Below are 16,357 nucleotides of genomic sequence, written 5' to 3' on the forward strand. Positions count from 1 at the left end.
GTTAAATGTCTCAGATCAGATTTGAACTCTGAATTAAACCCAGAAGACCTCTCTACTGAGGTTAATCCATGGTGTTTTTAAAAAAGCATGTGTAAAAACAAAGAACTGAACATGGAAATGTCTTGTCAATCTAAACAATATTTAATAAAATTCCAAATGCACCAGAAGTTTGCATACTATTTACATAGATATTAGTATATGCTTTGTACTATGTTATGATACAGATATGTCTAAGAAGCTACCCCTCAAATCTTGCTTTCCTTAAATATCTCTCCTTTCTCAAAATATATATTAGAACAAAATATTCACAAGTGGAAAACACATAAAAATTCCTGTCAATAGTATTATTTAGTAAAATGGGCATTTATCTGTTAGGAAAAATACCTATAAAGGAGGGAAGGCTTGTTCCCCTAGTGACAAAGAATTTCTTAATCATACCAAGAGCATCACTTTCATTTCCATACTGCTATACTCTCAATGGAATTTACAGGGCAAGCATTAGGTGAAATATAAAAGTTTTAAGGATAAAATAAATATATTTTCAAAGACATTGAAAGCAAAATACCCAGGATCCTGGCCGTCATTTTTTAAAAATCTATTTAAATTGGGGATACAAGATTTTGCCAGGGTGGATGTTGAAATCAATGGATGCATGTATTTTGAAAAATAAAAGGCTATTATTTAAAAAAAAAAAAAAAAAAGAATAAAACTGCCCTAAGTCTTTGGGGGGAGTGGTGAAAAATCTGTTTAAATAGGAATGTTTCCTTTCTTCCTTCCCTCCTCTGACAAAAATGTATTTATAAATGAACTAATCAAAGAAATATTATTTCGAGTTTACACTTGAGATTTCCAGCTATTTCCCCAACATCCAATCTAATAAGCATTCTCTAGAGCATAACCAAAGAGATTGGAATCTTATCTATCTTTGTGATTGATAACTTAGGAAGAGATCACAGAAGGAAAGTCAGACAGACCAAGGTTTTGGATGACTGCCTAGTGAGAAGGCAACTAACCTTCAAGGAAGGAAGCAGATTTATACTTTAACCCTTAAAAGGATGAACAGTTGAACAGAATTTCTTGCATGGGCCATAGAAATTGAGGGAATTATCATTAAAGAAATTATCTTTATAGAAATGAGAACATTAACTTTATGGAAATAGAGAAATCATCTTCATTAATCAGGCCAATAAGTCCTTTCATTAAACCTATTTATATAAATTTCCAAGAAGTCAATGGAAGTTTAGTAAGGAAATTCCTTCTTTTACAGGGAATTAACCTCATCTTTCAGCACCTGTTAATTAAACTTCTTGCATCTCCATTTCTTAGAAAACTAGAAAAACTTGTAATTTTCCATCTTCCCTACTACCAGTGTAAGGAGTTTACATATATATTACTTCCTTTTCTTTTTCGAACGGGGATTTTTATTTAAAGAAAGTTTTTTTTTTTTTCTTTTTGCAACCTTCCCCTTTAGCACGCACATGCACTAATAAAACATACACTGACCATATATACACAGGGAAAGCCTACCCGGAAACCTCCAGCAAACAACTTGACAAGAATGACACCAAGACAACACCAACATACTTTGCTTCAAAAACATATGGAATGCGACAGACAAAACGGGTGCCTGACTCACATTTGGGGAGTTCACCCTCTGCGCCTCTATTCTTAGAGATGCCCAGGGGTATCCCAGCAATTTTTAAAAGAAAAGAAAAAACCCACCCCAGAACTAGTTGCATTTAAAGCGCAGCACACTGCCTAAAATCTCCGGCGCCGGAGAGATCCTAGAGATAACAGGGGGGAATGCGACAGGAGAACTAAGCTTGGTTACCGAGTAAGGAGCGTCACAATAAGAGGTAGAATGGTGTTCACCAGGGTTCTGTAATTCAGCGGCATGTGGCACTAGCGTCTCCTCCTGCCCCTACTGCCTCCTGGCCCCATTCAGGGGAGGAGGAAGGTGAAGGGCCCCTGTGAGCACTCGGCTCTTCACAGCTGCTGCAGCAGCAGAGCCGCCAGCACGCTCCTCTCCTCCTCTCCGGGAACGCGCCTCCTCCTCGCACTCTCTCCCAAGCACTGAGCGCAGTCCTGCCCGTCCTGCCCAACCTTGCCCAGCCCTGCCCTGCCCTTCTCTCAGTTTTCCTGGCAGGGCTCTCGCGGAAGCCCGTGCGACCTGCCTGGAAGGTGCACGCGCTGCAGCTGCAGCTGGGGGCAGGGCTCCCCCTGTTGCCAAGGGCCGGGTCTCCAAGGACGCAGGATTCTAACCATAAAAGAGAGAGTGGGATAGAAGGAGAAACTGGGACCAACGTCTGGAGGGACCGGGATTTTGAGCACAGTGGGTTTCTAGAAAAAAGGAGTACTTACTACTTTCTTGGAGGCATCCGGGGATAGTGCGGAGAGTAATCCAAAGGCAATAACTCATTCAGTTCCTAGGAGAGGTGAGCCTTCCCTTGCGATCCCTTCCCAAGTCCCTTCTCCCTTCCCTCTCCCAACGACTCTTTCATCCATAGTAAGTCCTAAGGCAACATAAAAACAAGTTAGTCTCATCATTACCACTCCCTCCGGTTAGTAGTTTATACCTTAGCCTAGTTTGGAGACCATCCTGTATTTTCTAACAGTACCAGGAGGCTCTTAACAGCTTCTACCTAATAGAAAAAGGTTCTATTGTATTTTTGCCAATGGATGAGTCAGCTTTTAAAGGACCAGCCTAGCTAAGTAGGTGATGAATTCTTTGAACATGGCCATCTATGAAGTCAATTAAAAAAAACAAAAAAAAAAAACTATCCGCAGACCTGATAGTCCCCTTCCACTTTCACATCGTAGAGATAGGTTAGAAGAACAGAAGATAGAAGATTCCAGAATTGCATTTTTTTGACCTATTAATATTATCTTAACTTTATTCTAAATGGTATACAGATGATACTGGAAGAGTGTGGGGGAGTATTTCCAACTCAACACACTGCCTGGCATATAGGAAACCATTAATAAAATGTTTATTGACTGATTGTCTAGGACATCTTGGGCAAGTCATTCATGTATTGGAGGCTGGGTCATAAGTAAGAGGGGGGAAAAGTTGGTCTAGAAAACTTCTGGGCTCCCTGCCAGATTTAGATTTATGATATTATGGTCCTTGTCTTGTGACTGAGAACTTGACTGACTAGTAAAAGAAACAGACTACATCAAAACTGATATTCTCATCGAAGGAAATCAGAAAAGACATTTCAGGCTTACCTTAATGGGACAATAGGATCAGCAGAGTTGGTCTGATAATCCCCCAAAGGCAATAAAACATAATGCAAGGAACCCTGAGTCATCTCATCTTTCTATGCTTGTGAGACAAAATGACCACAATGATGAGTCTTGCAGCTTCTGCACCAAAACATGCAGCGAAAGTCAAGAAATTCTGTGATGAACTTGACATCTAATCAATCGAGCATTTATTAAACACATACAAAGTTCCAGGCACTGCACTAGATATGGGAGTTTATAAAGACAAAAATGAAATCAATCCTTGCCTTCAAGGAGTATATAATCTTTGAGAGGTATACCTATAATTAATACAAAATTAAATTAATACAAAGTAAAAATAAAAGTACTTTTGGAAGGTGACACTAGTAGTTGGGGGAGGGGGGATAAGGAAAGAAGGAAATGACACTTAATCTGGATTTTGAAGGAAGCTAGTGATTCTAAGAATCAATGGTGAGAAGAAAGAATATATTCCAGATAGAGGAACCTGACTATGTTTAGGAACAGAAGGGAAATGGAATGTTTCATGTAAGGATAAGTAAACAGGTCAGTTTTGATTAGAATGTTAGCTATCTGAAAGGGATTAAAGTAGAATGAATAAATCTGGAAAGGTAAGCTGTACTATGATGGACTTTAAATACCAAACAGAGAAGTTTGTATTTTTTCTTAGAGGCAATAGAGAGCTTTTTAAGAAAAAAAGGAACAGAATCATAGATCTCAAGATTTCAGAGGTCAACTAGTCCCACTCTTTTCTTTTAGATAAGGAAGCAGGCACTAGGATGTTAAATACCTTGGCCAAGATCATTTTAATAGTCTTAGATAGAATTTGAACACAGATTCTGTGTTCTCTCCCTATTATCATCTGTATGCTTTAAGAATAATATTTTGGCAATTGTGTAAAGTATGTTATAAAATTGGGAGATCATTTATGAAGACTAAGATTGCAATATTATTGTTTAGCTATTTGGGTTCTGTTCAATTCTTAATGACCCACTTTGGGGTTTTAATTGATAAAGATACTAGAGTGGTTTGCCATCCAGCTCATTTTACAAATGAGGAACTGAGGCAAACAGAGTTGCCCAGGGATACACAGTTAATAAGTGTCTGAGACCAGATTTGAACTCAAATACTCCTGATTCGGGGGCTAGCACTCCTATCTACTTTGCCACTCAGCTACCCTCTCTTCCTGGTTATTTAGTTTAAAGATAAGAATAAAATCTTGTGGTCTAACAGTTAAAAATATTTGTTTAGCCATAGCTTGGGAATTATGTTGAAAAAAGGCTATACAATAGGAACATCATTGTTGATTGAGCTATGCATAACTTCTCTGAATCAAGTTGTCCTCCTCATAGCATGATTATATTCAAGGATATGCAGTGAAGACATCAGAGTTGATAAAATTGAGTACAGTATCCCAGTTTTTAAGTTTCTTCCCTATGATGTTCCAGACATCAGGGAAGAGTTCCTCCTGTTTTTTTCATACTTAGGTGATTAGGAAAATATTTCAGTGGCCTAAGCCTCTGATCCCTTGGATCAATTTATTGATCCTGTACCTTTTAAGAAACAAAAGTAGGCCAAAGGGAGACAGGGAAGGGATTGGACTTTGATGCAGAAAAGTGGGAAACAGAGACAAAAATATTAAGCTTAATTCTCTCCATATCCCATAAAAAATAGAATAAAATAAAAGTCACTCTAAGGAGAATGCCAAAAAAAAAAAAAAGAAAAAAAGAAAAACCCTAAAACCCACACAAGGCAGCAAATCAAGATCTCCTTGCCAGTTCCCCAAATTTTTAGACTTAATGCTATTTCCTGCCTTTAAAAACATGACAACTTTAGGGTTAAAAGATAATACTTCTATTATTTTATTTCTTTCATTAACAAGTTGTATTAGGTAATAAAGATTTTTGTTTTGGGGAGAAAGTTCATTCAATGTTAGATTTCACTATCAGAGATTTCACTAATCCTATGAAATTGTATATATATATTTAAAGATATTTTTAGAATTATTTTGGGTTTTTTATGTAAAGAAATTGTACTTTGATGTACTTAACACAATTATATACTTAATTTTTATTCTAGAGAAACATGTTAAGATATAGTTTTGATTAGCTGCCTTGGAGTTGCAATTGGAATATTTCAAAACCTCATCAATTCTGCTTTAGTAGGAATGCTAAGAACTAAAATCCAAAAAAATAGAAATAACAATAAAAAGCAACTACAATTTAAATATAAACTATTTATAATGTAATTGATAATTTTTAATAATATGGAAGATGATAACAAGATTAAAGTCATCTTTTTAAACAGTAGTAAAACCAAGGAACAAGCATCAAGTCCTTACTTTATTTCAGGCAATATAAGTGCTGAAGATTAAAAAAAAGAACTGAAAACAGTACTTGTTCTCAAGGAGATTGCATTCCAATGGAAAGGCAATATATTTATAAATATGTGCAATCCACATGCAGAGGACAAATAAGATAGCCTTAGACAAATAAGGAACGCTCTGGCTAGTCAGGAAATTGGGAAAGGACTCTTGTCTGAGTCTTGAAGAAAGTGAGAAATTCCAAGAGGGAGAGATGAGGAAAAAGAATAAATTCATGGGAAACAGCCAGTTCAGACACCTGCAAAAGTGGGAAATTGAATATTCTATGTAAGAATGAGCAAGGAAGCAAGTATGGCTAGACCATAGAGTGAATGAAGAGAATAATTTATAAGAATGATGTGGTTAGTGGCAGTGCAGAGAGTTGAGATGTGAGAATCCCCTTCTGATTGGTGCAGGTTCAACATGAAAGAATTTACGAACCTGAAATATTAGTAGCAAGAAAAAAAGTTTTATTGGCACTGAGAAGCCAGCTTTGCTAGGAAAACTGACTTCCTCTGTGGCAAGGTCCTGGCAGAGAAATAACAAAAGGTTTTCAATGAGAAGAGAATGTCTTGGAGTCCTGGCAGGCAGCTATGCCAAGGAGAGAGATTTCTTGACAAGGCATAATCCTGCTTCAGACATTCTGCAAAGAAATGAGTTTAAAATTGTCTTTTTTAATAAGAAATCAATTAAATGAGATTCCTTCAATGTAGTCACAGCCGCCAGCTAAGCAGGAGTGGTCCTGGACTAATTTTCAACTCAATAGAAGGTGCAACTAGTCTCACCAAGATAACAGAATGAAGCCACTTTATCTTGATTTCCTGAGATGGGCTTCTCCCTGAGGAGAGTTTCTCAGAGTTCACCCCCATGGCTTCCTTTCCATAGTCAGGGAGGACAGTTTCAGGGTTCCCTCCATGAAGAAGAATTGAAAGGATAGATGGGACCAGGTAAAGAACTTTAAAGCCAAAAAAGAAGAGTTTCTGTTTGATCTTGGAGGTAATAGGGAACCAATGGCGTTTATTGAGGAGGGGTAATATCATAAAATCAGTACTTTAGGAAAATCGCTGTCAGCTTTAAATTTTACAGTAAAGCATTAAAAATAAATGACAGAGCTTCACTCTTTACACATTTCTTCAAGGACTAATAAAGTCACAGGTATTCAATATTTGTATGCATATCTTATTTATTTTTAAAGCTTTTTATTTCCAAAATATATGCACCAATAATTTTTCAACACTGACCCTTGCATAGTCTTGTGTTTCAGATTTTCCCCTCCTTTCCCCAACCCCTCCCCTAAATATATGCCTATCTTTTTAAAGTAACTACAAAATATTTTCAAAAGCACAATTAATTTTTTATTTATGTAAATTATGACAATAAAGGGATTATGTGCATTATTAGTTTGATACAACACATTTTCCTTCTCCCACTTCTCCCTTTAATCCTCCTATGCACTCACTCTATATACCCATGCATTGAATGCATTTTCTAAGGACCTGAAAGTACAAATCCATCAAGCACATTTCTAATTTGAGGACACAAATATTGTGATGCATTTTTAACTGATGGTCTTGTCATTGATAAAATGTAAAATCAGATGTTTTGTTTTTTTTTTTAAGGTAGTCAAATATCATAACAGATAATAGAGAGGCAGGCTCAAAGAGGCAGAGACAGTTCCATAAGTAGTAAGTGACAAAGCTAAGATTCAAACCCAGATATTTTTAATCTAGATGTGTGTTCCCATATCACTTAAGACAAGTTTCTCTGGTCAGGTTTTCCATATGAAATGTGGAAAAAAAGAATGGGCTTCTTTGATAGATTGTAAAAGCAGTTTCTTTTATGCATAGGTTAGAATTTTCAAGGCTTTAACAACTTTACTTTTTAAAAAATCACAAGAAAGAAGGAAAGAAGGAGCAGAGGGACAGAGGAAGGAACAGAGGAAGGGAGAAAGGAAGGAAGAAGGAAAGGAGGAAGAGAGGGAAGTAGGGAGGAGGGGAGGGAAGGAAGAAAAGAGGAAGAATCATAGGAAGGAAAAATGGAAGGAAGGACTTATTAAGTACTTACTATGTGCTGGTGCTGTGCTAAGCGCTTTACAAATGATAATTAATTTTCTCTCAAAATAATCCTGTGAGATAGGTACTATTATTAGGCTCATTTTATATTGGAAGGAACTGAAGCAAAGTGACTTGACCAGTCACATAGCTAGTAAGTTTCTTACTAGATTTAAAATTGGATTTTTCTAATTACAAAGCCAACACTATCCATTTTGCTATGATAAAACAACTTTATAGATATTAAAACTTCAATTATATGTCAACAGTCTGCGATTTCATTTGGTGTGTTTCCTTCATCTCTCTCAGATGACAACCAACCCCTCTATGACTTAGTGGATAATCTTTCAAAGTTTCTGTGACATATATACACACACATAAACATAAACATATACATATGTATGTTTGTGTGCATGAATGTGTGTATGAGCACACATATATGTATGTATGAGCACACACATGCATATGTGTGTGTGTTAAAAATTACCACTCAGTTTGTTAATGATTCTGTCCAAATTTAGCTAATTTTATCCTCAGACAACCTATTATTATCTGTATTCAAAGTCTTTATATCTTGATAAAGCTTGTTAAATGTTGTATTCTTGCTGGCATGACCTTAGAGTTCAATTCCAAACTATTTTGAGTTTTTTTTAGAATAGGATTTTAATAAATGATTTGGGGCTTTAGAAATAATTAGTCTTGAAAACATTTGCTCCCAGTGACAATTTTTTTTGGTCATTTTCAAAATTGTGAAAATTTTGACAATTCAAAAATGTCAAAAATTTTCAAAATTCTTTTTTTATATAACTTTTCTTAGGCAAACTTTAAACAATGCCATTTTTTGGCTTTGAAAATATAACTACACTAGAGAGCACTAGTAAAAGAGGTTTGAAGAGCCAAGATAGCAGAGAGCAGACACATATCTATCTGACCACCTCTGAGCTTCCCTCAAATTTATAGCAGATGAAGCCTCTGAACTGGTTTTGGAGGAACAGAACCACAAATGTTTGGAGTACAACAAATTTCCATAAGAAGATACTTTGGAAGAACTTCAGAAAAGTTCTATTTGAATCGGGCAGGTGTAGAAGCTGTCAAGAGTGCAGGGAATCCTGGGGCAAGAAGCTGGGGTGAGGAGCCAAGGCTTTGTAGGATTTCAATATTTCACTAAAAATTAGAATTGAACAAATGGAAGTGAATGACTCAATGAGACTTCAAGAATCAGTCAAACAGAAGCAAAAAAAAAAATGAAAAAATAGAAGATGGAAAATGGAAAAGAAAGATATAACTACTTTGGGGTTAAAAGATAATACTTCTATTATTTCATTCCCTTTAACAATTCAAGTTGTACTAGGCAGGAAGGATTTCTGTTTTGGGAAGAAAGTTCATTCAATATTAGAAAAAATATCACAAATTTTATCAATCCTGTAAAATTGCGCATATTTTTTCTAAAATATTTTTATTTATTTTTTCATGTAAAGAAATTATTCTAAGTATTTAACACTATAAATTTAATTTTGTTGTTCCAGATAAACGTGTTAAGATGTAGATTTGATAAGCTGCCTTGGGATTGCAATTACAATATTTCAGAACCTCATCAATTCTGCTTAATGAGGTCTGTAAGAACAGAAATTAATTTTAAATAAAATGCTTACACTACCAAAACTCCTTCGAAAACCTCTGCCTCCAAAGTCCAACCTTAAACCACTTCATCCAAAGAAAGGAAAAAAGCAGCCAGGTACGTAATATTAATCATAGAACCCTTCAATTTCGATAAAAATAAGAGTTTCAGATAAATACCAATGATAGACATATTATACACTTCAAGTGAATATAGAATAAAGTAAATAAATGCTTCCTGACACCTAGTCTGATTCCAATTTACATCTCCAAATTTTAATCTCATTCCTAATCCCAACACAAATTCCCCTCCAGATAAACTGGTTCAGCATGTTTTCTAAACATTCTATATATGTATCTTTATGTCATTCTTTACACCACTGGCCCTTCCTATCTTGATCACTCATCCAGCTGGCCTGGAAGTTTGATTTCTATGAAGCTTCCCTAAATATCACTAACAAATTTATCTTTCTAAAGCATGTTTAATCACATCATCCCTTTTTTTCCACTCCAGCTTTATGGAACTTTGATATTAAAGGAAATATAGATGTCATCAAATCTTGACTTTCTTCTCACCACAAGGAAATTCACAGAAAAGTTGGGTTAATGATTGTATCTTACCTCTCCCTTTGAATAAATCTCTTAAACACAGGGATTATGATATCTCTTTCTCAGAAAAGAGATAGTTAAAGAGATCGTTAAAGCAATTCAAGCAGTTATTAAGCACCTGCTATGTATCAAGCACTATGCCAATATCTGAGAATACAAAGAAAGGCAAAACTTAGACTACTCTCAAGGAGTTTACAGTCTAATGGGGAAGATGATATACAAACAACTATATACAAATGATAGCTACCTACATAGATGATGATATTTAGATGTACATATAGGTATTGAAATAGATTGATACTGTCTTAATTGATCATATCTACAATTAACTGATTTTTGTCCTGCAATTGCCTGCTGTGATTCTTTGTCTCTGAACTTAATTTAGAAGTCTAACTCTCCTGTAATGGAGTTTAGAAATCTACTTTTCATGGTTCTATTCTTGTGTCAAGGAAAATAGTTACACTTGAAGGATATAGATGGACACAAGGCATTCTGGTTTAGAGTCTCTATACAACTAAGTTATCCTTCAAGAATGTCTGGTTTTATAACCAAAGATATCTGACTCACTAACTCTATCCTTGCAGATGCAGCTGGATTCAAATAATGAACATTTCTTAGTCACAGGTGGGAAGGAGGGGGTGTGGCTAGCCTTAATTTCCAATTTCCATCCAATTTTCTTCTATTTGTGATGCTAACCTGTACTCACCAAAGCTATTAAAAAGTGCTATTAACCCCATAACTGTTTTTTGTGAGGAAGCTGAGATCCTATTTTCTGGTAAATTCATAATTTACTAATAAATTGTGTCTTCTGCTTGGAACTTTGTGTCTCAGTCATTTGCTTTTTTCAATTGTTACAATATCCATTTATCCCTATTAATATCTATCATTTGCATATGGTTGTTTGAATGTTGTATACACTTATTCATCTATATAGATATCTCTATATCTTTGTAAGGTATGTCACAATATGTAAAGCTATTATTATTAATATTCATGGGAAGTAAGACTATAAGGCCTAAAGGAATGGATGGATCATGAAAAATTAGTTGAAGAAATAGAGATAACACTGTAGTCTAATCATTTGAAGAGACTGACAGTGAGTAAAAGGAAACAAGAAGCAATGTGTACATGTACAAGAGAATATGATTGATATCAGTGCCCCAAATCTTTGAAATACATTTTACTGAAGTCTAGCATGTAATTAAGAATTTTCCCATGCTCAGTGTTCTGGTTGATATCAAATGATCACTGATTCCCAAGGCTTTCATCATTTCCATATGTCAATTAGTTCCTCTTTACTGGTCAGAGTATAGTGTAAAATACCAGTTCTGTACTTGGTTCCCTTATTTTCTAAAATCTAAAACTATCAGTAAGAGAAATAAAAGATAAATGTGATGCTTTGGATTTCCAACTTTGATCCAAATAGTTGAAATCCTTCACCACAACCATGTTTTTCTTTTGTGCCAACCCACTAATCACCACATAATATATGAATTATTTGAGCAATTTTAATGCCATTTAAGCTATTTGGAATAACCTGCATATGAATTGTCAAGTTACTGCTTCCCTGGTATACCTAAGCACTATCCACTTCTATGAAAAAGCTGGAGAAGGGGAAGACATCTTCCTACATAAAGAAAATATTATGAAACATGTAGGTAGTAATGAATATTTTTCTATGTAATTATCAGCAAAAAGAATAACCTGACTAAAACAGAGGGTTTCATGTTGTGAAATAGTGGAAAATGAATGGATAGGTAAGGTGAGAGCAGCTACAGGATGATAAGGAACTACAGTTTACTCTCAAAGATCACACGGGTAATGTTCCTAGAAAACAGTGCAAAAGTAAAAAATGCATATACATATATATACATATACATATATATATATATATATATATATATATATATATATATATATATATATATATATATATATATATGAAAAATAGGGTTTAGGTTCCTGTGACTCAAAAATTGTAATTTTTGGCTAGAGATTGAAAATACTTTTATGCTTAACAACTATTTATAACAAAACATTAATTCTGATAATTCCTAACACAATAATCATGAAATAGCCTGTTAAATGAAGTACACAAAATAAAATTACATACAAAAACATACAAAACATTTTTTCTCTCTAGTAGTTCCCTAGCATTCTGTGACCTTTCATACTGATATCTCAGTTTAAAAACTGATTTCAGACAGTATTCATTTATCATAACCCATGGAATCTACAATCCCATAAATGCTATATGTAACAAATTTCTTAGAACTAAAACATTTTAAAACTTGAATATTACCTTCCACTGTGTCAGGTAACAGTGTGAAAGCATTGTATTGTTGTAAACCTTTCTGCCTTCGCCACCCTATGAAATCCAAAGAAGAGGAGGCTACTAGCAGTTTAGTTGATGCTAAACCCCAAGGTCTCAACATAATCTTTGATACTCTGTCCTTCATGGCTGGTGGATATAGGTGGATAGTGCACTATCTTGAAATAAACCAACAGGAAGTCTGCTTTGTGAGCTAATTGAGATCCTGAAGGGATAGAATATGGGAACAAAACAGAGCAGAGGCAAGTTGACATTTAACTTTGAGGCTGTAATTAATGATAGGACCAGTAAAACATCTAGTAGTATACTGGCAGCTTCACACACTTGTGAATCTATCTCTCTTTTTTTTTCTCTTCTGTGTATAGCTACAAATGTGCATGGTTGCCAACATGAAAGTGAAAATGAGGTTATTAATAAAGCATACAAATGCTTGAAGTTGTTAAAGTTAAACATATAAATGTTGAGGATTGATCATATTTATAATTTAATGTGGAAGAGTGATATGATCAATTTATAAGGCAAATGATTTTGGTTGCCATTTTTAGGCTTATTCTAGGATGGAGGGAAGATAAAGCTATTTTATAATTTTTAAAGTAAGGGAATTAGAGCTATAGACTAGGATGGTATTAATGGAAATGAAGAGAAAGGGACAAAACTAATAATTATAAGAAAAACTGATAAGATTTTGTGATTAGTTGTGAGGAAGCAAGAAATGGATGCCACTGAAGAATTGGGAGAATTATAGTGTTATGAACAGAATGAGGATTCAGAAAGGAAAAAAAAACACTAGTTTTTAAGGGGGAAAAAGAGTTATATTTTAGACATAACTAGAATTTTTGTCAAGAAATATTTACTTAGGATTGAGAGGAAATGACAGAATCTCAAATGTGAAGTGTCTTGAAGGTAATTAGACATATGCAACTAAAAGTCTGGTCAGAAGAGAGGGACTAGAATTATAAAGTTGAAAATCAGACACATGAAAATTGTAGATAAATTTATAGATGCCTTACCTCCACTTCATTAGTTCAAATCCAACCCTTCCTTTCATACCCAGATCCTTCATAAAACTTTCCTTAATAGTTTACCCTACAGTAAATTTCTCATTACTTTGAGTTTTTAGCTTTTACTATTTATACTATTCATTTGTCACTTAATCACTAATTGCCCTTTGACATCTCTTCTATTTTTATCTTACGTAGATATTTAACTAATTTTTCTCCCTGATCTTTGTGTTCATATTTATACATATGTGTGTGTCTATGTAATAAGTTCATCAAAGGAAAGGGTCAATTTGTCTCCAAATAAATACAAAATTTCATGGATGAATAAAATCTCAATATATATGCTATATTAATGCAGTAATCTGTTAGTATTATATTTTCTTGACCAAAAGACATATTGATTAATAAACATAATTCGATTTTTTTTTCTTCCTTTCCCCTCTTCCCACTCTGCAATTTAGCTTTCACCAAGCAAGTATCCAAGCAAAAAGATCTTCTTCAACCTTGTCCCAGTAAAATTATTCCAACTGAAATAGAGAAGAATGGCTTTTTTGGAAGATTTCCAAAGAGAAGAAAGCAATCCCGGATCCATATCAAAAACCTTTTTCTTAAATGGCATGCAAAAAGACCTATAGATCCTGCATCAAGGCTGTTTTTAAAGAAATATCCAAGGTTCTTTATGCTATTTCCAAACATTAAAGATAGTGGTTCTTTGTATTTGCCAAGTGACGATTTGATAAAATATCGAAGTTCAGAAAAGTCAAGTGAGCAACGTAAAACAAGACACTATTTAATGGATTCAACCATGTCTTCTGAGACCTCAACATCAACAAGTTCCCAATTAGGAGTTTCCCAATTAGGAATGCCCCAATTAGAACCTTCATCCAGCTTCATAAAACCTGACCTTGACCATTTAACTACACCAGATTCAAGATGCTCCTCTAGATTTGTGGATAGACATGAAACTCTGTCTAAGAAAGAAAAAATGAAATGGTATGAAAAACTGAAAGAACCTCATGACACAATGAATAACCAAATTTTTTCATTTGATGATCTACCAGCAACTTTAGAAAGAAAGCCTATTTCACAGTATTTGTTAGGTAAAATTCATCTAATCCTATAGATAATTTTTAGTTTTTCAAAAATTTTATGAAATTTTCTGTAAGATCTATACCCTATACTTCTAAGGAAATATTCCTTGTCTATGATGATTTACAAAAAGTATGGGAACAGCCATAGGGAGTATATAAATTTCCTCCAAGTTCCCAAACCCCCACCAAAAAAACAAACACAGCTTTTTTTTTTTTCCCTCCTAGATATTTTTCGTAAAGAAGAGGAAAAAACAGACTTGAAAGAACCCACACCAATAGAATCTATAAACCGTTTTCCAGGTAAATTATTTATATTTACATTTCTCATAAGACAAGGTAAGAAAAACTACCCAAGGACAGGCAAGGAGTGAAGAATAGCAAAATCTTCAAACTTTCTAGGGACAGGAATATTTTTCTTTGGATATGTATTTTCTTTAGTGTTAAATAACATATATCATTAAGCATAGAACTATGTGAAAAATCTTAGTATTTAAATTTTAATTTCCACTGAAACTTGGATTCATAGATAATGTGTGTAACTGAGCATTAACTCTTCATCAGATATTAGTACTTATATTTAATGTTTAATCAGTTCAAATTTTGATATAGCATCTCAATGGTAACCTTTTTTTCTCAAATAGTTATTGTTTCTATGATGTGTTAATTATTCAGGATATTATTCTTTAGTTTCCTTTTGGGTTTGTATCTTTTTCATTGTCCTGTTTCAATTACTAATTTTTCTTTTATGTTGTCTTTAAAGAATATATTTGAATTTTCTAACTCTTGAATTTGTGTAGATAATAGTTTTCTACAGGAGACTTAGCAAAGTTGATGGGCTAATAGGTGAAAGACATTGAAAGGTAAAAAGAGAGGGACTTGTAGAGACAAAAAAATTACACTTTTACCTTAGAATCTGATTTATTGTTACGTATTTTAAATCTCTTATGTTTTGTTGAGCACATGACAATGCTTTTTATATTTTTGGGTTTTTTCTATTTCATATTTTAAGTTTTAAGTACATTGAAAAAAAGAAGGAAGGAGACTGAGTTTTGAATAGCGAGTTATATATGAAGAGTCCAGTAAGTCAATTATAGACTGTTTTGTTATTTTTGTTTCTAGACATTCATCTGTACAGTGAAAGCAATGAATAGTATTGAGAAAAAAAGCCAACTTTAAAATGGGAAAATGGGTTGTCTTAAATATTGTGACCTCAGCCAGATGAACAGTTGATGTCATCCCTACAGAGTGCTCTCTGGCTCATCTTTAAACTTATATTCAATATTATTTGGCATTTAGATCTCCTTTAAAACAAATATTTTTTTTTTAGATTCTATAGAATCGACAGACTCTGAGAAAGAACTTGTTGTGTATGGTGAAGGTTATTATAGAGAATCAACGCAATTTTTAGAAGATCAAAAAATAAACCTTGCCAAAATAGCTATCTTGAAATGTCAAGAATTTGGAAGAAATGCACTTAGTTTAAAGGTACAATATTTTTCAGTGATCATATTTTTTAGTTTTTTTTTCTTTAATCTTTAAAGTTAAACTACTTTAGATGATACTTTGTTTTTGCAAATGAAACTTCCTTTGAATATACACCTAAATTTTGATGGACCAATAGTATTACATTAAAATATTACTTGCTAATGCATCTGTTTGAATAAATAAGAGCTTAAATTTCAGTTCTGTGCATTTAATATTTAGTAATTTCATTTAAAGTAACTTTAATGAACTCTCCATTATACAATATGTTGAGGTAATAGTAGTATTGCATAGGTGACAGCTATGAGTTGGAAGCTAGCTGTGAGATACAATTGATACACCTCAACCTTCCTTAGCCCTCAGTTCTCAGATCAGCCTAAGTTTGGATACCTCTCTCTTTACTACTATCATTTCTTCTCATCTTATTAGAAATTACTATAGGAATATCAGTTAGACCATACAGTGAAGATGATTTTTGGAGATTTCCCCCTCCTATACTTTGGGGAAGATGTGGTAAACTAGGATCAGAATGCTTGTTTTTATCTGTTGAACTGGTCTATATTTTGTGA

The 16,357-nt window shown here is 34.0% G+C and overlaps 2 protein-coding genes across 5 annotated transcripts in view; one reads left to right on the forward strand and one right to left on the reverse strand.

Annotated features, from left to right (window-relative positions):
* The window catches only part of LCP1 (lymphocyte cytosolic protein 1), a 98,915-nt gene extending 96,446 nt beyond the window's left edge, over positions 1–2,469 (reverse strand). Inside the window, exon 1 of one of the 2 annotated variants that reach the window (XM_074304706.1) lies at positions 2,362–2,469. The gene's annotated coding sequence lies outside the window, so the exon portion shown is untranslated. Of the gene's footprint in view, positions 1–1,831; positions 2,092–2,361 lie in introns of those variants that run through there. The other variant, XM_074304702.1, reaches the window with a different exon arrangement.
* Positions 2,236–16,357, forward strand: part of LRRC63 (leucine rich repeat containing 63) — a 47,065-nt gene continuing 32,943 nt past the window's right edge. For all 3 annotated transcript variants that reach the window (XM_074304709.1, XM_074304710.1, XM_074304708.1), the window contains exons 1-5: positions 2,236–2,435; positions 9,183–9,391; positions 13,677–14,315; positions 14,532–14,606; positions 15,634–15,791. In XM_074304709.1, coding sequence (XP_074160810.1) covers positions 9,301–9,391; positions 13,677–14,315; positions 14,532–14,606; positions 15,634–15,791 — 963 coding nt within the window. In that variant the 5' untranslated portion in view covers positions 2,236–2,435; positions 9,183–9,300. The remainder of the gene's footprint in view (positions 2,436–9,182; positions 9,392–13,676; positions 14,316–14,531; positions 14,607–15,633; positions 15,792–16,357) is intronic.

The sequence above is a fragment of the Sminthopsis crassicaudata genome, chromosome 3, assembly GCF_048593235.1.
Source record: "Sminthopsis crassicaudata isolate SCR6 chromosome 3, ASM4859323v1, whole genome shotgun sequence".
NCBI lineage: Eukaryota > Metazoa > Chordata > Mammalia > Dasyuromorphia > Dasyuridae > Sminthopsis > Sminthopsis crassicaudata.